We start from the raw sequence: 27,172 nt of genomic DNA on the forward strand, positions 1-27,172 counted from the left end.
CCTGCTGACCCGTTGTGACCATTCAACATTTCCGTTCAAAATATTATACAAGAAATTTGGGGGAGCGGGAGGGGTTGGATATAACTAGGATAGGGCCAAATGATACCCACCTTCAGTGAAACTCTGAGCAGGGGAAAAGGGCTTGGGGAAACTCAACAAGGTGAACCTTGCAGAGTTTCTCTTTTTTCGTTCTTGTACTGAAGACTAAGAGGGATTCTAATCTCGTGGGAATTCCCCCAATCTTGCAGAACCTGGGATTCTATGGTGAAATAAAGTTACAGCTGCATGATTCCTGAAGCATATGGATCCCCTCACATTCCTGGCTGGCCTTCTCCTCACCTCTGGATCCATGGTTTTGGGTACGTTCTGCTGTTTCCTTGATTGTATACAAAGGACTCTGTCTTGCAAACTGCTGGCACTCTAGTCCTGATTCAATGAAGATCATAAGCACATGCTTAAAGATAGCTGTGTGCTTCAGTGGATCATGGCCAGAGTGCTGAGTACCCTGCAGGATTAAGTCCTAGGGATATGATCAAAACCTATTTTTAAGTCAATGGAAAGGCTCCCATTGACTTCAGTGGGCTTTGGATCAAGCCCTAAGACTTTCCATGAGGTGAGGGGAAGATCCTCAGAAGAATGTTAATGCCAGTAAGAATTTCTGCTTGGAAGTCCATTGGCATTTGAGGGGAATGTCTGAGTAGAGTAAGTGCTGCCTATGTTTACTTTCCACCTTCTACCTTGCCATGCCCTCCCATACCTCCATGCCCATCTGTGTTATGTAAGCCTAGCAGGGCAGCGCTTCTACTAGCTTGTGTGAAGGGGTAGGAGTACATCATTGCCCTTTAAGCACATGTTTTCCCCACTCTGCTTCAGGGGTCGTTCATACCACATCCCAATCAGATGCAATTCTTCTTGCTCTGATGTACTGTTATGTACATGCGTATGTAAAATATGTTTCATTAATGTGTAAATATATCCTGTATATTATGTAAAAATTACCACTTTTATACTGATTATAGATTATAATCCCATCTCACTGTTAAAAAAATGGCTACTTTTTTCATACAGATAAGTATAAAACAAAAAAGTCTGACTTTGGAAACGTTAAGTGAAGTTTCCAGCAACAGCATTATCTTGGCCATGTTCCCTGTCCTTTATATTTGATGATATGCATTGAGCATGAAGAGAAGTATATCAAACTACATGTTTAGAGTTAAAAGAAAAATAGTAGTTCTCTATTTGCAACCTTTATTTTGCATGTCTTGACCTAATTGTGCAACCTTATTCTTGCATTAACATTTTGTTGCATTTAATAAGTAGATATGCATAATATATATGCGTACATTGTATACACTTATCTATGTCTGTCCTTTTGAATGTAGGTATGTATCTTGTGCACTGGGATGCCCGTATGAAGGAAACATCATACCAGCTAAAGTGGCAGAAGTAAGAATGCATCTGTCTTTCATATGTTCTAAACACGCTTGAATTATTTTCTCTGTTTAATCCTAGAAGGGTCAATAATGAATCAAAATTAATGTAAAAGGAACACAAAAACCAAACAAACTCTAGACTTGGGTGAATAATTTTGCTCAGCACTATCCGCTTAGATGTAAAGAAAATAATGTGCTTTGGTGGTAATCCATCACAAAGCAAAAAATGAGGAGTTATTTCCTTCAAACAGAAGGGCAAGGAAATACTTTGGAAAATAGACTCAAACGCACATGAGAATAGACCATGTTGCATGAGATTTTTTTCCAGCATGATCCCCTGTAAGCAGCAGCTGCTGTTAAATTCACTATGTGCCGACACCAGTTTGCTGCTCCCCTACAGTCAAACTTGCCATTGAATCGTGGTCCTCTGGGCATACAGCACCCAAGTGCTGGCATCTGCAGTAGCTGCACTAATTGAGAGAATGGACCAAGGACCCACCCACAAAATACTTTCCTACTACAAAGCTGTTGGGGGGCGTAAATACATAAGGAAGGGGAGACTGATGAACGCGGTTAAAAGAGGCTGCCTTCCCAAGTAGGGGAAGAGACAAGAGGCAAAGCTGACAGGAAAGTAAGGCCTGGTCTGCACTACACAGTTAGGTCGACATAAGCTGCCTTGCATTGACTTAGCTGTGGAAGTGTCTTCACTGAAATTTGGCTCCCGCTTGCTAAGTACCTCTCTATGCTGATTTAGTAACACCACCTCCCCGAGCGGTGTAGAGTCACGGTCAATGTAATTAGGTCAACGCAGTGTCAGTGTAGACACTGCGTTGCTTACGTTGACTTGCTGGCCTCTGGAGCCATCCCTTGTTCCACACTGACAATACAATTGATAAAGATGCTCCTGGTGAGGACATGCACCACTGACAGGAGCCAAGCGTGCGCACACACACACACACACAAGCAATTTAATAACTGCGGTGGCTCTATCCTGACATAAGTTAGGTTGACATAATTTTGTAGTATAGACATGGCCTAAGAAACAGCTGGATAGGCCTCCAGCAGAGGGGGGGGGGAACTGTGGAAATGAGAGGGGAAAGAGAAATCAAGAGGCACAATAAAACAGAGGTAACAGCTGTAAAGATTGTCATTCTGGGGAAAGACACATCACACTCTTGGCCTTTGGCAATACTCCCTTTTTTTTTTTTTTTTTGCCCAATTGCTTTTGCAGCCAGTCAACATTTGTATTCAGCGTGGGGAGCTTGCAAGGCATGTCCTCTCTCTCCACATCTTCTCTCCATACTGGTGCCAGTTGGAGCTTGTGATAATGCTCCCACAGCAGCCACACACTTATGCTCTCTGGAAAATTTGCTAGATTGGAAGGCATTCAGTATTTCTGAATTAACTGGTTTTAAGAAGAAGTGAAAGTTAAGTGGCACAGCTTTAGATATAGTGATAATGACAGATTCAGCTGTGCTGTAATGAATTGCTTATTGCAGACATTTCCCCAAGAAGGCTTCTTTCAATGTGTTGCTTATTTAAGGACCACTTACCTTCCTTGCACAAAACTAGTCCCTTACAGAGTTACAGTAGGAGTACTCTTTAATGGCCCTATCCCATAAACCTTTACTCGTATAAGTATTGCATACTGTACCTTAAACTCATTCAATGTCTTCTTCAATAGCCATACACCTATGAGCACATTGTGAGTGATCAAAATAAAATAGCATCTTAAAGTAACTAATTTAGGCTCTGATTCAGCACATATGTCACTAGAAGCATGTAAGCAAACCTGGGTGGGTGGCACACAGACACATCTGCTTATGTAATTTGCTGGGTCAGAGCTGTCACAGTTACGGGGCTAAATGCTCATCTCATACCTCCTGATCTCTTTGAGCACACCCCCTCTCAGGCCTCAGCCCTCAAGCCATCACTTTTCTCAGGATGGAGTCACACTATTCTCCCATTCTCAGAACAGGCCCTGGATTAGTCTTCTGTGTCTCAACATGATTTATCTCAGGAGATCTGACTTTATGTCCTTACCCTGCAATTCTGTTCCCTCCAGGAGCAATAACAGCAAAGTTTTCTGAAATGCTTTTGTTCTGATGAGTAATACATCAGATCTTAAAATAATAAAACAGACAAAACGCATGTCTAGCTTACCAGATTTCTAACCATCTTCTACTCATAGTCTGTTTCCTTAATTCACAAGACATTTCTCTCTCCCTCTGGGTAAGGGCTACTCATGTGAGTAAGTGTTTGCAGGATTGGGCCATCAATTCATTTTTCAGTCCACCTTTAGCACCAAGTCACTATTTGGAGTAGGATAGCCTAGTAAAATAGTATGGGTAGCATAGAAAAAGGTTTTATTTTGATAATGTTAATGAAGTTGCTCCTCTTGAAGATAAAAACCCCCACACTGCTAACATACTGGCTTGGTAATTCCCAAACTCCTGGAATTTTGAAGAATGTAATTCATCAGCCTTGTCCTAGAATATTAGGATGCAGTAGTTGTATGACAGTGTGAGAGTACTTGCCTACTCATCTTTCCAATCCATGAGGTTTCTCTGTAGTTAAAAGAAAAAAATTGTTGGCTTTTTTTCAAAACTCAATTTAAGAATTTAACTTTTGATCATAGCAAGGTAATAGAGTTAAAGTCCAGAAGGGACCATCATATCAACTAGTCTGACCTCCTGTATATCCCAGACCACGAACACCATCTAGCACCCACACACACCTCTCAACAATCAAAATTAGACCAAAATATTACAGGCCAAAGGGGCCTAACCTATCATGTGCCAAAGGCAGAAAATAGGAGGGACTGAGATACACCAGTGCCTGAGATCCTGCATGGCAGAGAATTAAGTGAGATTACCTAATTAACCCAGCAAGTGACCTGCACCCGGCACTGCAGAGGAAGGTGAAAAACACCCAGTCACTGCCAATGTGACATTGTGGGGCTTGGAAGGAATTTTCCCCTTACAGTTAGACTTTGAGCATGTGAGCAAGAACCAAACAGCTGAGCATGTGAGGGAGAGAGAATGCTGGGTGCCACCTCAGAGCATTGGCCTGCCCCGTCCAGTGTCCCATCTCCAGCTGTGTCCATCTTTGATGCTTCAGAGAAAGGAGACCCAAATACATAGATAAAAACTAGAATACAGTTTGGGGAAAAATCCCTTCCTGATTCCTCCAGGTGGCCAGCTGAAGCCCTGAAGCATGAGCTTTGGGAATATCAGACGTAAAGCAGAAGGGACTGCCAGGGCTGCCAACCCCTGTCCTGCCCCCATCATCACAAGCCCCCTCACATAATCCCACTCCTAAATTTGCCCAAATCTCTTAAAACTAATTAAGTTGTTTGCCCTCACAACTCCTATTGGAAGGCTGTTCCAGAACCTCACCTCGATAGTTAGAAAGGTATGTGAGGGCACTCAGTTGATGAAGAGAGGAGCAGGAGCAGAGCAGAATTTTTCCTTCTTCTACCTGACCCTTTAGGGCTCTCTCTTTGGGAGGAAGGGGGACCCAAAGACCCAGCAGTTGATGGAAGGAAGGTGGTTTCCAGCAACTTATAGGGGAAGCGAGGGATAGAGATGCCTCTGCTCATCTTGTCATCCCGAAAGTGCACCTCCAGACAATATCTTCAGCAGATAATTAAAAGGCGGGTCTAGAAAAAAAGATGCAATCTAATATTATAAACTCATGTTGAAATAAAAAAAAAAAAAAGATTGAGGTTTATGGGCAGAAATCCTCACAGAGTAACAGTACCTTTCTTGCAGCTATGGTCTATTCAGGCACCTGCAGTGTGTTTGATGTATAGATGTGCAGCAAGACATGGGCCTTCCTTACACCAAGGTGCTTACAATCAAATGAATGTCCTTCTATTTTATTTTATTTTATTTTATTTTATTTTATTTTATATTAAGTGTGTGAAATTTATTTTGATTGGAACGTGGATCTTGGATCTGAAAGCAAGAATGGTTTTACTACATTTGCCATAGTCCTAGTGCTCATATCCGCCTTACAAGCTTTGAACAGAACAATTCAATCCACTTGAGTCCTTTTTCATCTGTTCTTTGAATTAAGCAAATAACAGCATTGCTCCAGTACTTCCGGGACTGGTGGCAAAGCACTTTGTCAACCTCCTCCAACATATATATATATATATATAGCAATCCTGCTGATGATGTCCTTCAATTGCTTTAACAGTACCGTGCAGTACAAATGAAACTATCTTGCAAAGCATGTATTTTTTGTTCTGTAATAGTAGATTTACGGACTGGGATTCTGTCTCTGTAGGGTGTCCTTTTCGGTATGTTTGATGCACAGGTGGGAATGCTGTAAGGAATAAACCTGTTCAGCAACTGAAAATAATTTTTTTGACCATTTCCCAACAAATTCAAAGAGACTATGATGGTAGTTGGAAATGCCTCCTAATAAAAAGTATGAGCTTAGTCCTGCATTCCCTTATTTGCACTAAGTTACTCATATGAGTAGTTCTAGTGAAGTTTATGGTACTGCTTACATGAGTAAGAACTATTCATGAGAGAAAGGGTATGTAAAATTGGTCTCTATGTTAGGAGTAAAGGAACCTTGTATACTTTTAATTGTGTAACAGTTTTGAATTTTTTTCACTACAATTTTTTTATTAGTGTCCAGTTTCCTAAAAATCAAGCAATCTAGGGACTAAAATTCCTTTGGTTTGCATTAGACCTTTGATTTCCAAGGAAAGAAAAATCAGGCCTCTAGTTTACCATTTATTGGCTTAGCACACTCAGTCTGCTTGTTCCCGTGAAATATGCAAACCTAAAGGCAAGTCTTTACTAAAAAAATACACAGGGAAGACAGACCAGCTGGGGGATCCCCAGGCATGGCCGTCCCTAAGGGGGTGCGGGGCCCCGGACATAGGCATCAAGTTTCTACCTGCGGCGGGGGTGTGTGTGTGCTCCCCCTGGCTCTGCCCAAACCTTGCCCCCACTTCACCCCTTCCCCCAAGGTGCCACCCCCCACTCCCCCTTCCCACCCCCGCCCTGCCCCTTCTTGGCCCAAATCCACCCCCTCCCCTGAGTGCGCTGCACCCTTGCTCTTCTCCCCTCCCCCTCAGCACCTCCAGACGCAGCGAAACAGCTGATCGGTGGTAGGAGGTGGGAGGGAGGGAGGGGGAAGCGCTGATTGTCAGGGCCCGCCAGCGGGCAGGGGACACAGGGGAAGGGGGAGGTTGGTAGGGGGGGCTCCTCCCCGCCTGCCCCCTTGCCTCAGCTCCCCGCTTGCCTCATCACGAAGTACAGGGCCACCAAAGCGCAGGGCCCGGGGCGGTCGCCCTGATTTGCTGTACCCTAGGGACGGTTCTGTCCCCAGGGAAGTGGATAACTTTGGGGAAAGGCTGAGGGAGGTTAATCCATAAATATAACAAAATTTTGGGTGTAATGGGAGAATGAGGGAGAGTGTTGTGACTTGATGAATTTGGCTTGGGAGATTATTCCATGCATGGGGGCAGCATATGAAGAGGAGAGGAACAGTGTGTTTTACTTAGATGGCAATCATTTTTTACTGTATATTCTAAGTATTATTTTTTGCTCTGGTTACATCTCACCATTTTAGAATGCTTTTCTGTTTTTTAATCAGGTGTCTAAACAACTGTATAGCATGGGCTGCTATGAGATCTCTCTGGGGGACACAATTGGTGTGGGAACCCCCGGCAGCATGAAAAGAATGTTGGAAGCTGTTATGAAGGAAATCCCAGTGAGTGCTCTTGCTGTTCACTGCCATGACACATATGGCCAGGCTTTAGCCAATATCCTCACAGCCTTACAGGTAATTCAGACTCTCTCTTTACAGATATTTTCAGTAATGATTGCACTTTAATTCATTTGCTAAACGTCTATGAAGTGCCAGTTACTTTCTGCATTTTCTATAGTTATTACAATTTTTGCACATGCTAAGGGTGAACCCTGATTGTGTCATTTCATAAACCAGTAGAGACACAAGGTGGGTGAGGTAATAACTTTTATTAGACCAACTTCTGTTGGTGAGAGAGACAAGCTTTTGAGCCACAGAGAGCTCTTCTTCAGGTCTGGGAAAGGTCCTCTGAGCATCACAGCTAAATGCAAGGTGGAACAGATTGTTTAGCATAAGTTGTTAGCACATATTAAAATCTAAATGACCATTCAAGGTAGAGTGGCCTGTTACCACCTGTGCAGTCATAGGACAAAAAGAAGGGGGGTTACTGGGTTACAGATTGTTGTAATAAGCTAAATCCAGTGTTTCTGTTCAGTCTATACTTTTTTAGTTTCTAGCGTAATTCCTACTGGGAGGCTGTTCCAGACACTGGATTTATAGTTTATTACAACAATGATCCCTTAGAATATGTGCTAACTACTTATGTTAAACAACCTGTTCCACCTTGCATTTAGCTGTGATGCTTGGAGGACCTTTCCCAGACCTGAAGAAGAGCTCAGTGTGCATCAAAAGTTTCTCTCTCACCAACAGAAGTTGGTCCAGTAAAAGATATCACCTTACCCACCTTGTCTCGCTAATATCCTGGGACTGACACGGCTACAACTACACTACATATTTCATAAGTCATTATCAGTTATATATTCTTATTCACTTAATGTCTTCAATGACACACAAAAAAAACCACACCAAGACACAGTCATGATGATACTATGTGGCTTTGGTTTTAGTGGAAAACAAGAATATAAATTAAATATTAATGAACTCTTGGGTACCACTTTGTTGGAAGCATGTTGTATGTCCATAGGTTACCAAAGTGACCAACTGTCTAGCACCATCTAATTTAGAAAGTGCCTAAATATCAAATAGAATGATGCACTATTACTCCTTAGGTGAATGGATTTTGAGTTTTTACACCAGCCATAACAACTTATTTTGAACTGCTCAGATGGCATTAACCTAAGGCTTATTGGTTATCTATTCCACACAGGTAGTAATTATTTTGGATTATTCTTCTACTGTTAACATGGCTTTGGTGTTCTCTTTCTATTATCTATTTATGTACATCGAGATGGTAAAACAAATTAAATCAAACACCTTTCTAACATGTTTAGTTCCCTTTAAAATGTGATTTTAGTTGGCAAAAAGACTTCAGTTTTTTAAAAATTGTTCCCTTTCTATACTAATAATTTTGGATAACAGATATATTGACTTTATAGTTAAGACTTAAATAAACCTTCTTCGTCTTTCAAATCCCTCCTTAAAATTCATTGCTCTTATGATGCCTACAAAACACTTAACAATGACTAGGCAGCTGATGTATTAAAACTGCTACTTAATGACCAAATTTGTTTCACTGTTACCTGGTCCTCCCTACCCACCTTTGTTTGTTTTCTCTTTTGGTTGTCTTTTCTCATATGCTAAAATAGTAATTTCTTTGCAGTAGGGATTGCCTTTTTATGATGTGTGTAGTGTGCCCAGCACCACAGGTCCTGATCCCTAATTGGGGTTTCTTGGTTATATCATGATACAAATAGTTAAAAAAAAAAAAAAGAAAAGAGAAAACAGATTGTCTCACTGATCTTGAATCAGCCTGAGTTTGTCTCATCTTCAGTACTAAATGTGTTTGTACCTAATTAGTAGTTGGATAACTTTAGTGATTAAAAACACGTATAATTTCATTTTGAAAGACACTATATAGTACAGGAGTACTTGTGGCACCTTAGAGACTAACAAATTTATTAGAGCATAAGCTTTCGTGGACTACAGCCCACTTCTTCGGATGCATCCGAAGAAGTGGACTGTAGTCCACGAAAACTTATGCTCTAATAAATTTGTTAGTCTCTAAGGTGCCACAAGTACTCCTGTTCTTCTTTTTGCGGATACAGACTAACACGGCTGTTACTCTGAAACTTGTCACTATATAGTACATATTTTTCCTGGTGTACAAAGGATAGTGCTTTGGGATATTATGTGGGTGGCTGCTGTTTAATTCCAAATCTTGTCATTGAATAAAATAAATGCAGTCACTACCTTGCAGCTGTACAGATATTGACACATTATTTTGTATACACCAGACTGTAGTTGCTGTTTGTAATGGAACCTAATTCTGCAGTTCTGGGTACAGTTTTCTTCCAAATGTATTTATTTATTTTTCATATTCCTATTTGGAAGAGTTTTTGCTTGTGGGAAGCAGGTCAGATCAAACATTTGTCTTTCGGACAAGTGAGTGGTCAAGGCATTTTTTAGGTGAGTTCTAGTTTGGAAAGGCAGTATTAAAGACCAAATGTTGTACACTCATCCCTTCTGCAGAAGTTCACTGCAGATGCCGGGGTAGAGACAGGTCTTACAGTGCTAGGAGATAATGTGTGTGGCTTCTGCTATAGCACTATTTACATGGAAGAATGGTTCCATTGGCTAGTGGCTCCTTCATCCCCACCATCCCATAAATCCCCCACCACAAATGCTCCTTCCATGCTAATTTCCATGTACACCATGGTACCTCAGTTCTGTGGTGTGGCCCACTGTCCAGGTTCTCCATGGATTGTGATTCCCTGTGCCTTCGCTCTTCACTTGCATCAGTTCTGCGGCCTTTCAGACCAGATGTGCCCACAGGGGAGTGGAGACCTGGATCTGGGCCTGTGTGACATATTGGCCTCTTTATGAAGTACAGTGTGGGTGTAGTATTATGCAATGAAATTAATTAGAAAAAAAACTGTTGAGCAGCAAATTCCACTCTTCCTGCGCTACTGCAGACTAAAACCCCAGACTAAGAACTATTGTATTTCCTAAAAACCAATAAATGACAGCAGGAAAGCCACAGATCACTCTACACTAATTTAGTCAGTGCTTGGATGTGATCTCTCTTGGGGTACCTCGTACGTGGGGCAGGAAGAGGTGTTGGTGATTTCAGAAGTAATTTTTTGTACTGATCGCATTGTGTCATGCAAGTTTATACAATTCCAGGACATTTTCTTTTGGTTGGGGTTGATCCAAAATACTATAGGACTGACTGAATGAATGTGCATAAGAAATTAGCGGGCAAGTAGCTTTGCTATTTAAGTAGTGGGTTTTATGTGTGTTATTTTAACAAAAGGGTAGGTAGTGATACATGACAGAAATTAGCCAACCTTTAAAAGGTAAGTATTTTTTTAAGTTGTTGAGCGGAATAATAAAGATGAAAAGCATTGACTAGAACAGGGGTCGGCAACGTTCGGCACGCGGCTCGCCATGGTAAGCACCCTGGTGGGCCGGGCCAGTTTTATTTACCTGCTGACGCGGCAGGTTCGGCCGATCGCGGCCCCCACTGGCCGCGATTCACTGTCCCGGGCCAATGGGGGCAGCGAGAAGCCGCAGCCAACACATCGCTTGCCCGCGCCGCTTCTCGCCGTCCCCATTGGCCCGGGACGGCGAACCGCGGCCAGTGGGGGCTGCGATTGGCTGAACCTGCCACATCAGCAGATAAATAAAACTGGCCCGGCCCGCCAGGGTGCTTACCCTGGCGAGCCGCGTGCCGAACGTTGCCGACCCCTAGACTAGAAAGATGATATTTCTTTTTTTAAAGAGATTTTTCTGTACAAATGTAAAGGACATATGAAGCAATATTTCAAAAGAATAAATAAAAGATTTTAAATAGACTGACTGTTGACTGACTAGCTGAAACTTGGCTGAAGGAGGAAATTAAAATATCAGAATATAGAATGTATAGAAGTAACAAACTCAGCAAGACTGTATGGGGTATGGCTACTTTGTTAGGCAAATACAATATTTTTGAGTAAAATTACGTATGTAGGCTGGATAATGTGACAAAGAGAAAATTTAGCTGAAAGAAACAGTGAAACATATTTATAGGAAACTATCAACCTCTAAGGGAGAATAAAAAGATCAGGAAACTTCTGTGTAGGAGAGGTCCAGTAAAGTTAGAACACTGATTGCTGTTGATTTTAGTTACCTTGAAATTAACTTGCAAAGGATTTGAAGAACACTAAGACAGGGAGTGTGTTTTTATACACATAGCACAGTACTATAAACACTTAAATAAACTTAAGGGTAAATAAGTAAACACTTTTCAGCATATTGGAAATGAATAAGTTGGGTGTGGGGAAATACTAAATGCATGATTTATGCATTAATAACACTGCTCTACAGCCAAAATGCTTCTGAAATAAATATAGTCAAACTTTACTAATTCTGGGTCACTGAAAACGAAAATGATGCTTAAAATTGTTGATTGGCTCTAGTTTTCAAGATATGCTATTGGGTCAGTATATATGACCCTTGACTTGGGAATGGCGGAGGATAAGTGATTATAAAGGGAAGGGATCTCAATTTAAACCAGAAATGACTAAAATACATCTTTGACTGGATCTATGAATAAATCTATGACTGGGTTTGGACAGTACTTGCTTTTTAGGCAAAACAATGAATGATGCAATCTGAAACTGGTATTGCGTCATACATGATATGAATTGCATCATGTTATTCCTAGAAGTCATGGATGATGCAATCATAACGAAGCTTACATCACTCGGCTGAACAAATTGCCCTATATCAGCTCTAGAAATCATACAGTGTCGTGCTCTTATTTGTCAGTGTTTCATTTTGCAAAGGGACACATTTCTGTTTAGCCAAAGTGAGCAGAGATGCCTTGTACTTGTGTGAACAGTGCAGATAACTTCTGCTATGTTTGTGGTGAAGTGACTTTTGCATCACAAAAGCGCAGTATAACCACTATAGTTAAGAAAGCCTATCACCTTTATTTTGGCTGCAAAATTGGAGATCAGGACAAGAGATGGGCCCCACACATATGCTGCAACACTTGTGCAACAAATCTTCGCCAGTGGTTGAACAGGAAAAGGAAATCTATGCCTTTTGCAGTGCCAATGATTTGGAGAGAGCCAACAGATCATACCATCAATTGTTACTTCTGCATGGTGCCTCCAGTTGGGAAAGGTGTGTCAAAGAAGAAAAAGTGGACTGTGCATTATCCAAACATTCCATCGGCTATACGCCCAGTACCCCACGGAGAAGGACTGCCGGTTCTTGATGCACCAGAGTCATTCTCACTTGAGTCAGACGAGAAAGAGGAAGAGGATGAAACTTCTGGTCCTGAACCATCAGTGTCACAGGACCCACATTTTCTCCCATCCTCCTCCTCTGAACCACACCTCATAACACAAGGTGAACTGAATGACCTTGTCAGGGATTTGGAACTACCCAAGAGTAAGGCAGAGCTGTTGGGCTCCAGCAGCAGTGGAATCTCCTGGCAGGTGATGTTAGGGTTTCCATGTTCCGTGACTGTCAAAAGGAATCTTGTCCCATTCTTCTTCATGGAAGGTGATCTTGTAGCCTGCAACAACATCGATGGTGTGATGGCAGCCCTCAGCATCGTTCACGATCCAGATGAGTGGAGACTGTTCATTGATTCATTGAAGACGAGTCTTAAAGCTGTTTTACTGCATAATGACAATGTTTTGCCATCAATTCCAGTTTGTCATGGAGTCCATATGAAGGAAACCTATGACAACATGAAACAACTTTTGAGGTGCATAAACTATGACCAACATCAGTGGCAGCTTTGTGGCAATTTGAAGGTTGTTGCTCTTTTGCTTGATCTGCAGACTGGATACACAAAGTACTGCTGTTTTCTCTGCGAATGGGATAGTCGTGCAAGAGATCCCACTACATCAAGAAAGATTGGCCACTCCCACAGTCATTGGAGCCTGGGAGGAAAAGTGTTCAGCATCCACCACTTGTTGAATCAAGGAAGATTTTGTTACCACCGTTACACATCAAGCTGGGTCTGATGAAGAACTTTGTCAAGGCCATTGACAAAACACAAGCAGCTTTCAAGTACCTCCATGGAAAATTTCCAAGGTTAAGTGAAGCTAAGATAAAGGAAGGTGTCTTTGTTGGTCCTCAGATTCATGAACTTCTTCGAGATGATGCATTTGACCATGCACTGCGTGGCAAGGAAAAGATGGCATGGAAAGCCTTCCAGTTAGTGGCAATAAATTTTCTCGGAAACAACAAGCAGACAACTACAGGTTGTTGGTGGAAAACCTCTTCAAGGCATACAAAAGCCTTGGTTGCAACGTGTCACTAAAGATACATTTTTTGCACTCTCATCTAGATTTTTTTCCACCGAACTGCGGAGCAGTGAGCGACGAGCACGGCGAGTGATTTCAGCAGGACATTGCAACAATGGAGAAACGCTATCAGGGCAAATGGAGCCCATCAATGCTTGCAGACTATTGCTGGACAGTGACAAGAGATGCTCCATTTAATGAATACAAGAGACAAGCCAAGAAGCGCCAAGTAGACACTGAATAGGACTAAACTATGTACATAATAGTTTTTTGCCTTTTGTTTCATAATAAATTTTATTTATATAACCCTTTTCCTGATTTTTAAAGTGTTACATAAACAGGACAGGTGAAATATTATCATGTAAAGCAACCATAAACACATGAAAAGACCTAGGTTTACAATTTATGATTAAAACTCTACTATCTACACAATATACATAGACATAAAATGTAAAACTTAAATATCTTAGAAACAGTAGCCAATCAATTGTTTTAATTGTCATATTTGAATTCAGCACATCAAAATACATAATAAATAGCACATTTTATCTCTGAAGCAGACGACTTCTCAAAAATTGTAGACCAGTGTAATTTGAACTAAATAGGGATTTGGTCCTGTAAATTCACACTTGGGTCAATAATGAACGGCTGCATGAGTTAATCTTGTTAACACCAGTTTGAGTATTTTTAAAAATAAAACTGTAGTCACTCATTTTCAAATAACTAACATTGATAAATGTGTGCCTCTGTTGAAGATGAGTGAAAGAAGAAGCCAAAACAACAAAAAAGAGGTAGACCTAAAACCGCTGAATTTTGATGGGATGTGGAACAAAGGGAAGATACTTTTTTACAATGAAAAATAGACTAGAAAATCCACTTATGCAAGGCTGGTATTCTGCACTGGAATCTGCAGACTTGTATCCCTGCATGTGGTTGTGTACCAAGCTGCATGAGCCATGCTAATAGATCTGAATGCATGATTACAGATAGTGGGGAAGAGTGGAGGTGGATGGGCTAAAGCATATATAAGTAGGATTGGCCAAATTCAATTGTTACTTTTTTATAATTGATGGCCAATTTCAATGTTTATTTTAAGCATTTATTATTGATTTTTTAAAAAATATTCACAATTGTGCAAAATTATGGGTTTTAAGCATTTAAGCATTTTTTTTATCTATTTAAATTTTTGCAGTTGTGGGAAATTTGGGGAGGCTAGATAGTGGGGGGCTAAGAAAATAACTATTTAATGACAGTAGATGTTAAGATTCAACATAATATGTAAAAATATAAATAAGTAAATACTTTAAATTAAACTCTAAGTTCTCAAGAAGCATTCTTCTTTCTTTGCCTATCTGTAAATTTTTGATTACCATCAATGGAAATATTTTTTTCTCTGTTTGCGTGTGTGGTGAAATTGACCTCTCATGACATTTACCAATAAAAATCTAATCCTTCCAAGTTTCTCTCTCGCTCTCTCTGTATGTCTATATGTGGGACTCACAACTATAATTTCTCTTTACCTTTTCTTGTATTTTGCATTTGTAAATTGATGGTTTGTGTTTTTAATGAATTGTATATGTGAGTTCATAAATTTATCTTCTTAAATCTATTTAAAAATGCTATATATTTTTTAAAAAGTAGACCTTGATGAAACTTGCAGTTGTCCTAGATTCATGTGAACACTTTCTTTAGTTTTAGTTTTCATGAGTTTTACACCTCCTGGATTTCCCCCCTCCCCCCTTAGTTTCAGTTTCAGATACACAATCTATGGTAAAGCCAGCAGGTTTTTCCTGGTTTTGTATTAAAATCATGCAAACCACAAATTTTGCATTATTTCAATGCAAAACTTTACATAGTCTCTGTAAACTTTGCCTATGTTTGCTTGAAAGGGTTCATGACCCAAAGTGAAATCTTTCAAACCAGGTGAGTTTGTTGCAAACTTGTCACACAGCTTTAATAGGAAAGCATTGTAAGACACTACATCGGGGGTAGGGTTACCATACGTCCGTATTTTCCTGGACATGTCCAGCTTTTTAGTTCTTAAATCGCCGTCCGGGAGGAATTTTTAAATATCTAAAAACGTCTGGGAAAATACGGACGTATGGTAACCCTAAGTCCAAAGTCCCGGGGCTGGCGGCTCTTTCTGTGGCAGCTCCCGGCGCCCGCCCGCCAGCAGGAGCCTGCAGTGCGGGCGGCCCCTAGGCACAGAAGTGGAGGGGGTCTCTGCGTGCTGCACCAGCTCCCTCCTGCCCAATCAGAGCTGCGGGGACGGGGCTTGCAGGCGCTGGCAGCGGGCAGAGAGCCCTCCGCCTCTCCTCCCCCTGACCCAACCCTAGGAGCCAGAGGGACCTGCCGGATGCTTCCCGGGAGCCGCCCCAGGTAAGAACCGCTGGGACTCCCCACCTTGCCCCTCAGCAGGTCCCTCTGGCTCTTAGAGTCGGGTCGGGGGGAGCGGAGGGCTCTCTGCATGTTGCCAGCGCCTGTAAGCCCTGCTCCGCAGTGCCAGCAGCTCCCATTGGTGCATTTTCCAGCCAATGGGAGCCACGGAGCTTGCGCTTGTGGCAGGCGCAGCACGTGGAGACCTCTCATCTGCCCCTGATCCTAGGAGCCAGAGGGACCTGCGGCAGGAGGGGTGAATAGGCGAGCGGGGCGGGGCGAAGAGGTGAGCGGTCAGCAGCGGGGGTTGAGTAGGTGAAGGGTGAATAGGTGAGCGGGGCGGGGGGTGTGAAAAGGCCAGCAGTGGGCAGCAGGGGTTGAAGAGGCGAGCGGCGTGTGAGCCAGCGGTGGGTGAGCTGGCGGGGGTGAGGAGGCAAGAAATGGCAAGCCAGCAGCAGGCGGGGGTTCTCGGGGCGGGCATGGGGGTTTCTGGCAGGGGTGTGAGGAGGTGAGTGGCAGGTGGGAGGAGGCGAGCAGTGGGTGGGGGACTGAGGAGGGACGCAGCAAGCTAGCAGCGGGCCAGGGGTGAGGACAGGTGCAGTGGTGGGGCCGAGCAGGGAGGAGGCCGGACCTGGGGCAGAGTGGTGGCGGAGCGTGGGAGGAGCGGGGGTGGACTGTGGGCAAGGCCAACACCCCCCAGGGAGTGTCCTCTTTTTTTAATGTTCAAATATGGTAACCCTAATCAGGGGTGGGCAAACTTTTTGGCCCGAGGGCCAGGGGCAGCTCCAGGCACCAGTGCAGCAAGCACATGCCTGGGGCGGCAAGCCGCAGGGGGCGGGGTGCCGGTCACCATGAGGGCGGCAGTCAGGCAGCCTTCAGTGGCATGCCTGCGGGAGCTCCGCCGGTCCCGTGGCTTCAGCAGCAATTCGGTGGCAAGTACGCCGAAGCGCGAGACTGGCAGATCACCCGCAGAAACACCGCCGAATCCGCGTGACCAGCGGACTGCCCGCAGGCATGCCGCCGATGGCCGCCTGACTGCCATACTTGGGGCAGCAAAAAACATAGAGCTGCCCCTGCTGAGGGCCACGTTGGGGTTGTAAAACTGTATAGAGGGCCGGGTAGGGAAGGCTGTGCCTCCCCAAACAGCCTGGCCCCCACCCGCTATCCGCCCCCTCCCACTTCCCGCCCCCTAACTGCCCCCCTCAGAACTCCCGACCCATCCAACCCCCCCTGCTCCCTGTCCCCTGACTGCCCCCCGGGACTCCCTGCCCCTTATCCAACCCCCTGACCCCAGCCCCAGCCCCCTTACCGTGCCGCTCAAAGCAGCATGTCTGGCAGCCGCGCCGCCTGGCCAGAGCTAGACAGACTGCCACTCTGCTCTGCAGGAGCACACCACTCCGCCACCCAGAGCGCTGCCCACGCAGTGGCGTGGCTGCAGGGGAGAAGGTCAGCAGGAGAGAGGCTGAGAGCTAGTCTCCCTGGCCAGGAGCTTAAGGGCAGGGCAGGACAGTCCCACGGGCCGGATGTGGCCCGCGGGCCTCAGTTTGCCCACCTCTGCACTACATATGCAAAATACAGAGTAAAATTAAAAGTTTTGGTCCCAGTTACCAGAGTCAACCATGGGACTGTCCCAATTTGCTTGAGGGACTGCATCACCCTGTGTGATCTTGACATCCCACAACAGCTGTTTGATCAGAACATAAAAGAAAATGAAACACTGACACTGGGATGGATTCAAAGGTAGGAGTGGATTCAAAATGTTTATCGTTAATGGAGAGCTAACCCCCCAAAATACCAGGAGGTTTTGTGGTCTAGTGTGGTGTTAAATGGCCTTCATTCCAAATAACCGATATTCAGGTTTGGCCCGCTTCAGCCCTGGGATTCAGTCCACCTCTTATCTTCTCCCTCTCCCTCTGTGTCTGAAAGGGGTGGGGGCAGGTGTGAGGGTAGACATGAAGGATAAATTCTGCAAAGACTTAAATTCTCTCCTTCTTCCTTCAGGCTGATAGGGCCCAGCAGTCGTCTACCAGCTCTCATGTTCACCTACAGGAAATGCCCCCCCAAGCCTCTCATCTGCACTAGACACTAGGCACAAGTTGCAATGAAAATACAAACTCACTTAAATTTACGGGTTTTCTAAACTGTCTTTACTCCTTATTAACCTTAAACTGGACCTCCAGGATGTTGCAAGGAAGCCAAAAAACTTCGTCAATCTTGCTCAGAAGGAAAAATGTTCCTGATCCCCAAAATGGGCAATCAGGGAGTCCTCGGGACGGTTGAGGGCAATGTTTCTCACAATGCTGTAGGGGGAAAGAAGGTTTTATAGGTAGGTGGCTGCCTATATTCCTGTTTGAATGATAAACCTAATCCTGGGATTAGGCAGCCTGAAACCTTGTATAGGCATCTTTTAAAATTATTAAATGTTAAAAAGCAAAAATAATTAGAGTAGGTTTAGTGAAACTATTGGCATTATGTTACACGTAGGTTTTTACACCAGCAGGGAGGCATTATGCCCAATGCATGAGGCACAAGCAGTCATAAGAGCTGGCTTCTATTTCTGGCTCTGCCACTGACTTGCTGTGTGGCCATCGGGAAATTACTTCTCCATTTCCCCCTGTGTAAAATAGAATTGATACACATCTTCCCTTGTAAAGTGCCATTAAATCTATGGATGTAGAGCACTGTAGATGTGCAAATTATTATTATTAGTGCAGTACCAATTCAAAGGCTATTTTCAATGCATAATGTGGAAACTATAGGACAAACTTTTCTGAAACTTACGGGGGGTGTTTTTTTGAATAAATGTAATTTTATGATGAAAAGAGGAAAGAATGAGAGGAGGAAGGGCAATAAAAAGCAACAGAACTATTAAGTTGTGTAAACATGCCAAGTGACCTAATTATCGTCACTCTTGCCCTCCTTTCCCCTCCACATTCTTGTTTGTTTCTGACCTTCGCCAGTGTTGTGTTGAATGTAAGTTGTACAATTTTGGGGGGAGGGCATCTTGTTTTGTAAAGTATCAGAGGTGTAGCCGTGTTAGTCTGAATCTGTAAAAAGCAACAGAGGGGTCCTGTGGCACCTTTAAGACTAACAGAAGTATTGGGAGCATACGTTTTCGTGGGTAAGAACCTCACTTCTTCAGATGCTTGTTTTGTAAAGCATCTAGCTCATTGTAGGGTGCTTGAAAAAATACAATAGTATATCTGCTTTGGAAAAATAAGTATGGAAGATGGACAGGTTTTAATAGACAGTATCACAATTCCACTTTGTTCAGTAAACTGCTATTTAAAACGGAAAAGCACAGCTTGAGTAAGAATAGCCAATATGGGATTCAGGAAGGGATGGTCATGCTTCACTATTTCACTGGAATTCTTTGAGATGGTTACTGCCAAAGCAGACAAAGGATATGTAGTGACCATCGTCTGCTTTGATTTTTCAGAAAACAGTTTACAGTGTTCTTTACTGGAAGTCAATGTTAAGGCGTGGAAACATGTAATAAGTGGAAAGTTGGCTAAATGGCAGGAAACAAATGGGAGCTGTAAAATGGAATTTTTTCAAGCTGAAAAGAACATACCAGCAGGGTAGTGGAGGGCTCAGTCTGTGGATCCCAGGTTTTATTACTTAAACAAATGACTTACAGTATCATTGATGCTGGTATAGAGGGCAAGTTTTCAGCCATTAAACTGTGAATAATCATAATGAGAAATGAGAGAGTTGGACACTTAAGTACATAGACGGTTAGTATTCTGCAGTATGCCAAATAAAACCAATTTTGGAGCAAAAACATAAGAATAGGAACATATGCCGTTTTAGAATCAGTAAAAGACCATTTAGTCCAACACGCTTGTCATTTAAAAATTGTATCTCACCCTCACCTTTCTGCTTTTTAGCTTTCTTCTCCAGGAAATGATCTCGCATAGGTGCCTTGTAAGGCCCAGCCTAAATTTGAAATTGCCTTAAGAATCAGCTTAAAAAAGATAAAGCTTATGAACACGGACTACGCCTTTACATTTTTGCTAGCAGATTGAAGACGTAATTAGCAAGATAACAGCATTTCTCAGAGAACATGAGGGAAACAACTTTTTTTCCTACCTTTCAGCAATTATATAATAAGCTAGGAGTTTATTTGGTTTAGAAACTTGAGCTGAAATCAATAAGTAACATGAGATAGGGAAAGCATCCTTAAGGTTTCTTAACACCAGTAGTTAACTAAGCAAAGAAGAGTAAGACTATATCCAGTGAAAGTGGAAATTGAGAGGAAAACAGACAAGACAGACAAGAAATGGCAGGTGAACTGTGAAATGAAGAAAAGGCTCCAGATCATAAGGTTCCAGTGAAGAAAACCAAAAAGAGGGGATGGAGTGCAGGAAACCAGAAAACCACTGGTACCAGGAGACCTAGTAATACCTAACCAGGCAGCTACTTTTATAAGTGAAAAAACCCACACTAAAGCAATGAGCAAAGCAGACTTAATTATGGAAAAGATTGGGAAATATGGAAAACACAGGTGTTCATATTCACAATAGTAGAGATGTTTGCAACCTTTCTCCTGCTATTTGTGTGTTGTTCTTTTTTGTAGGAACTACTTTTTAAAATGGAAGAATATGTTGCCACAAAACTCTGTAAAGAAAGGGAAACAGCCTTTCACCTGTTTGTTTGTTTGTTTTTAAATAAAATTTGTGATTATAGCAATAAGTCACTGCAGGTATGTATTAGTAGGCAATTGGTGCTCTTCTCAAGTGGTCAAAGCCTTTGGCCCCTGTGCTTCAGAGCATACCAATAACCTTCTAATACACACATCCATTGCTTATTGCTATAAGCACAAACTTATCCCTAAAACTAATTATGTAGATTCAGAGAGGTGAAATTGTGAGCTCTTCAGGGGAAGGTTGTTTATTTGTATTAAAGTAGCCTCCAGAGGTCTGAACTGAGACTGAAGCCCTATTGTACATACACATAGCAAGATGCAACCCCTTCTCCCACCCCCAATCCCAAAGAACATACAATCTAAATAACATGCTTCTGGTTCAGTGCCCAGCACCTTGTTAGCACTTAAAAAGTAATAACAAGCCCTTTTTCTTCCAACACCACCCACAGTTTAATGATTGTGTCTCAGAAATTTGGAGCCCTGGCAGTTACTGAGCCAACAGACCTGCTGACTAGTTCGGTTTCAGTGTACTATTCGGACAAAGAGATTCTGCAGCCATTATGGATTATCCTGATCTTCAAATTCCCCTCACTAGACTTTACTTTGAGCTGTAGGCGGAACTGCAACTCTCTTTGGCTTAAGTTCAAACCTCAACTGTTTGTCTAATGGTTTTTCTCATTCTAGAATTTCTCATTCTAATATATGAGAGAGAGACACACACACAGAATGCACCCAGGGGAATTACAGTGGCAACTGGGAGGTCAAATCTGTAGTGTTTAGGGGATTTAAAGGCTAGAGGTCAAATACCTCCCTGCTGTAATTTCACTGAAGTCAACAGATTTACACAAAGGATGAATTTGGCTCTTTCTCTCTTCGTTTTCTTCATATCTGGTTAAATTGTTTTCTCCTGGAATTAAATTTTTATTGTACCCCCGGTTCCATATTAAATATCTACTCTTTCCCTACTGTGAATTTCCCATGCATTAAGTGCCATCAAGTAGCATGTCTCACATTTTGCGAGGTCTTCTTTTCTGAATTCCAGTATTTTTGTGCAGTTGTCTGGTCAGCAGCCACGTATCAGCATTTAAAACCTGATAATATGTTCTTCAACTTCATTTATAACTTTCTGGTGTGTTTCTAGTTATTAGATCCAGAACACTCAGGTCATTCTGATCTAGTTGGCTTTTCAGCTAATATGTAATTAAGCAATCTTGTACTACTTCCATTAACTTGCTTCCTTCCTTCCATCTCTTCCCATGAAAAAAGCATAAAGAATGAGACAATGTACGTCAAATGGTATTTAGCTTCCAGGCAGATTCTCTTCTGCTACATCCTTTTTTGAGATACAGTTCTGGGCAGGTAGCTAGTGAAAGGAACAGAAACCATGGACTCATAGTATTATCAGAGGACAAACCTGTCGACCTTGGTCAGTCCACACTCAAGATTCCTGGCTCCTTATCCCTTTTTCCTCACTCTAGCATTAGTTACATGTCTTGCGAAGTTGCTGGTGCAGCCAATGTTTGCACCATTTCCATCTAACGCTTTTTGGTTTCTCTGTTAGGATTCATATGGGCCTTAGAGTAATTTATGTATGTTTTACCAGCAGATTTTTTGCCTTTTTGAGGGCAACATGCTCCATAGAATACCACATTCTGTGCCTCTTCCTTTCTGCTGGCCACCTCCAATCCCTTTTTGCCTTATATTGCCTCCGTCAACATGTAAGTGGAGTGGAGAGGATGCCAGCAACTCCACAGGGAGGTAGGGAAATCATAGTAAGCAGATGTCTTTCCCATACATTCATTCCCTCCACTCTATTTTGCATGGCACTTGTGTGAATTTTCTCTCTTCCATTGTTGTCTTCCTAGTCACCATTTGGTAGTTGTAATCCCATGTGCCCACAGCAATGGCTTTTGTAGAGACCTCCTTTTATCATTTAAACTGTATCTTGTTAAACTTGACTATTTAAATGACTAAGAGTCAGTATAATCCAGTTCTGAAGTGGGATGGGCAGTAATCCAGCTCTTTCTCTTAGGGACAGATATTCATTTTTTGGACTAGAAATTAATTACTTCCAAATGCTAAAAATGCAGAAAGCCTTTTTAAAAAGTTGATCGGGTGCTTATAGAATCAAGTTAATTTGAAAAGTTTTCAGAATGTAACTTAATCACTTCAAAAATATTTAAAAATTAACTCTTTAGTATTTACAGAAGGTGCCAAAATTAAAAAAACTGAAGTCCAATATGCACAGAATAGTTAAAGAATAGGGAATGGTAGGGTCAGCTTCTCTGCATGCCACTTTGCTATTGAGACTTAACTGATCTTGCAGAGGTGAAAGGGTACTTGACTGGCTTCTCAACTGAGATTAACAACATGGCTGATGGTAGATTTGGGGACACGTAATTGGACTATTTATTTTAAAACTTTTAATCAAGGGCATCTTGGTTAGATTAACCAGAAAGCAGATGGTGGGGGATAGTCTGTGTATTACCAAGATACATGTATTTGTTTTATCTTGGGCTTCACTCACTTCCTGAATCAAGTGAACAAAAATGTATTGTTTTGACATATTGTGTATATATTACACACACACACATGCACACATATAGTTAAAATAATATTATTCAGGTTGCAAAGTCAAATATTCAAAAGTTAGGAAATGCCAGAATTAAGGTTGCCTATGCAACCTTAATTCAGCCCCCTTGTGCATGTGCATTATGATTCAGTCTTTAATTATTTAGTGTTAGTTTTAGTCAAGGGTTTGTTGCCATTCTTTCATATGCAAGAGATGGTGGGAGTTGCAACCTATGATGTAGATGGTTTGCAATGTCTCATGTGACTGAATAGTCCAATGTGAGATTTGCATGATCTTTGGCAGTTATTGCAAATGTATGTATCTTGGTTGGGGGCTGCTTGCTTCCTACAGCTCTTTTCTCTTCAAGCTGTAGGAGCCAGCTTCTGTCATGGACTTTGATACCCTGATGCAGACGATGGTGCCACTTCTTACAATCACTTGCCAAGATTTCCTATTGGTCAGGGTCAATTCCAAATTCCTTCATATCTTGCTTGCATGCGTCCTTATAGTGAACACTGTTGTTCTTGTTCCCTTTGATAGCTCCCCATATAGCATGTCCTTGGGTATGCGTCCATTTTCCACTTACTCAGATGGCTCAGCGAGTGCAGTCGTCTTTGCTTGAGCAGAGCTATCACATCTGATAAATTTTCCCTTTGAAGAACCTATGCAGTGTTGACTTTATCTTGCCATTTGGTGTGGCGTATGCGGCGTAAATAACGTAGGTGGAAACTATTTAACCTTTTCTCCTGATGAGCATAAATTGTCCATGTTTCCCCACCATACATGAGAGTGCTGAGAACATAAGCTTGGTACACTAGCATTTTGGTGTTGATGGTAAGCTTTGAGTTGTTACATGCTCTTTTAGTTAGGTGGTGGCAGTCTTTCCAACATAAACATTTAGTTCTTTATCCAGTGAGAGGTTGGTGGTCACTGTAGAACCTAAATAGCTGAACTTTTGGACTACTTCTAGCTGGTTTGCATTTAAGGTAATTGAAGGATCTTGTGGAACCCCCTGTCCAAATCAACCATTTTCTTGATGCCGTTGGTGAGAACAAATGCCTGACAACCACTTGAAAGGCAGTCCATGAGTTCTTGTTGTAGATGTTCATTGTGAGCTATAAGGGCAGCATCATCAGTGAATAGAAGTTCCCTGAATTGCACCTTTTTTACTTTGGTCTTTGACTTAAGTTGAGACAGGTTGAAGACTTTCCCATCTGATCTTGTGTGGAGATACAGTCCAGCTTTCATGTCCTTAAACACACAGTTCAAGAGTACTGAGAAGAAGATTCCAAAGAATATAGGGGCAAGAACACATTCTTGCTTCACTCCTCATTTCATCTCAGAGTTGTCCAATGTAGACCCATCAAACTGGACAGATTCTATCATGATGTTGTGGAATGAAAGTTTAACAGTTAATAAGGTCGGTGGGCATCCTGTCTTTTCTAGTATTGCAAATAGATCTGCTTTGCTGACTGTGTTGAATGCTTTGGTTAGGTCCACAAAGGCAATCTACAATGGTTGGTTTTGCTCTGTGCACTCGGAGTTGACGCAGAGAAAATTTCATGTCTATAGTTGATCTTCCAGCCCTGAATCTGAACTGTGATTCAGGGTAGACATGATTCACCAGTTGCTGTAGGCGCACTAATATGACATTTGCTAAAGCTTTTCCTGCTACACTTAGTAGCAAGATCATAGAATCATAGAATATTAGGGTTGGAAGGGACCTCAGGAGGTCATCTAGTACAACCCCCTGCTGAAAGCAGGACCAATCCCCCAACTAAATCATCCCAGCCAGGGCTTTGTCAAGCTTGACCTTAAAAACCTCTAAGGAAGGAGATTCCACCACCTCCCTAGGTAACCCATTCCAGTGCTTCCGAATCCGCCTAGTGAAAAAGTTTTTCCTAATATCTAACCTAAACCCCCCGCCACTGCAACTTGAGACCATACTCCTTGTTCTGTCATCTGCTACCACTGAGAACAGTCTAGATCCATCCTCTTTGGAACCCCCTTTCAGGTAGTTGAAAGCAGCTATCAAATCCCCCCTCATTCTTCTTTTCTGCAGACTAAACAATCCCAGTTCCCTCAGCCTCTCCTCATAAGTCATGTGCTCCAGCCCCCTAATAATTTTTGTTGCCCTCCGCTGGACTCTTTCCAATTTTTCCACATCCTCCTTGAAGTGTGGGGCCCAAAGCTGGACACAGTACTCCAGATGTCGAATAGAGGGGAATGATCACGTCCCTCGATCTCCTGGCAATGCCCCTACTTACACAGCCCAAAATGCCGTTAGCCTTCTTGGCAACAAGGGCACACTGTTGACTCATATCCAGCTTCTCATCCATTGTAACCCCTAGGTCCTTTTCTGCAGAACTGCTGCCTAGCCATTCAGTCCCTAGTCTGTAGCAGTGCATGTACCCATGTAGTTGTTGCAGTCGCCCTTTTCGCTTTTGTTTTTCTACAAAGTGATGATGCTTGTGTCACAGGTATTTTTAGTAAAAGTCATGGACAGGTCACAGGCAGTAAACAAAAATTCACACCATGACATGTACTATATACCCCTGACTAAATCTTGGGGGCAGGGAGTGGCAACTTGGGACCCCCGTGGGTGTAGAGAGGGCGGCTCGGGACCCCCACGGGTGCTGGGGGGGTTGGCAGGCAGCGGCACGCAGCCCAGGACCCCCGCTGATGCTGGGGGAAGGGGGATTGGCAGGCTCCCTACCTGGCTCCACACCTCTTCGGAAGCAACGACATCCCCCTCCTTCAGCTCCTAGGCAGAAGCATGGCCAGGCACTCTGTGCGCTGCCTCCACCAAGATCGCAGGCTCCAGAGCTCCCATTGGCCGGGAACTGTGGCCAATGAGAGCTGGTGAGGCGGTGCCTGTAGGTGGAGGCATCACGAAAAGCTTGCTAGCCATGCTTCCGCCTAAGAACCAAGGGACGGAGATGTTGCCGCTTCCAGGGAGCCTCCCGATGTAAGCACTGCCCAGAGCCCTCACCCCATGCCCCAACCTCCTGCCCCCTCCCACACCCAAACTCCTGCTGGGGATGGGGGGTGCGGCTCCAGTAGTGGCCAGTGCGACTGGCCCAGGGGCTGCCTGAGCTACTCAGGCAGCCCCTGGGCCAGGCGCACCAGCCACGGCAGAAGTCACAAAGGTCACGAAAAGTCATGGAATCTGTGACTTCTGTGACCTCTGTGACAAACTCACAGCCTTAATTATATGATCACATACTGTTTTTTCCACAGAACCCCGTCCTCATCCAGTGCGGAGAATGGATGTTGCTCACTTAACAAGCAGCAATTCCGTATTTTGTTTTCTCCTCAGTGTGTGGCCCTATGCCTTATTTACTATTCAAACCCTTCTCTGAAGACAGAATCATTAATTTCCTCATGGGATTTTCATTATAATAGCTCAGTGCTACACAAATATAAATTTATTTTCACCAGACCCCTTTGAGACGAGGGGGTATTATAATTTCCATTTTAGGAATGGAGAATTGAGCCACAGAGAAATTAAAGTCCGAAGTATCTACTAATTATGGACACCCAATTTGAGACACCTAGGAACTGGCTTTTCAGAGTCCTTAGCATTAAACAGCACTTGATATCTTCAAAGCACAGTTCCTATTGACTTCAGATGCAGCTGAGAATGCTTAGCACCACTTCTGCAATCAAACCCCAGGATATCAAGTTGGGCACCCAGAAAATGAGAATCAGAGTTAGTAACCATCTCTGAAATGTTTGGTTGGTGTTACCCCACCAGCCTCCATTCCCAGTTGTGTGCGCCCTTTCCCAGCTCCTTATTCCAATCTACTCCCTCCCACCCCTCCACAGCCAACACTTACCGCTCAGCATTCAAATCAGGCAATTTCTCCTTCATGCTAGGTGAGGAGCTGCTTAATCTAGCCAGTGGGTGATGCTGAGGTGAGGGGTGTGTCCTAAGCCTTGCCCCTTTCATCGAGATAGATGCCTAAATCCAGGCTACTGCAGGAAGGTGCCTATCTCTACTAGCCATTCATAACTAGGAATCCTTCTCCTGGAGTCAGTCTGCTTAGATGCCTAAGATGTGAGAATGAGTTTGGTGCCTGCCTCACCCCATCATTCCCCTCAG

General features: G+C 43.1%; 1 protein-coding gene across 2 annotated transcripts in view; it reads left to right on the forward strand.

Moving 5' to 3' along the window:
* The window catches only part of HMGCLL1 (3-hydroxymethyl-3-methylglutaryl-CoA lyase like 1), a 105,623-nt gene that overhangs the window by 53,270 nt on the left and 25,181 nt on the right, over positions 1-27,172 (forward strand). For both annotated transcript variants that reach the window (XM_054022601.1, XM_054022600.1), the window contains exons 6-7: positions 1,383-1,446; positions 7,053-7,241. In XM_054022601.1, the coding sequence (XP_053878576.1) occupies positions 1,383-1,446; positions 7,053-7,241 (253 nt within the window). The remainder of the gene's footprint in view (positions 1-1,382; positions 1,447-7,052; positions 7,242-27,172) is intronic.

Source organism: Malaclemys terrapin, chromosome 3 (assembly GCF_027887155.1).
Source record: "Malaclemys terrapin pileata isolate rMalTer1 chromosome 3, rMalTer1.hap1, whole genome shotgun sequence".
In the NCBI taxonomy this organism is placed as follows: Eukaryota; Metazoa; Chordata; order Testudines; family Emydidae; genus Malaclemys; species Malaclemys terrapin.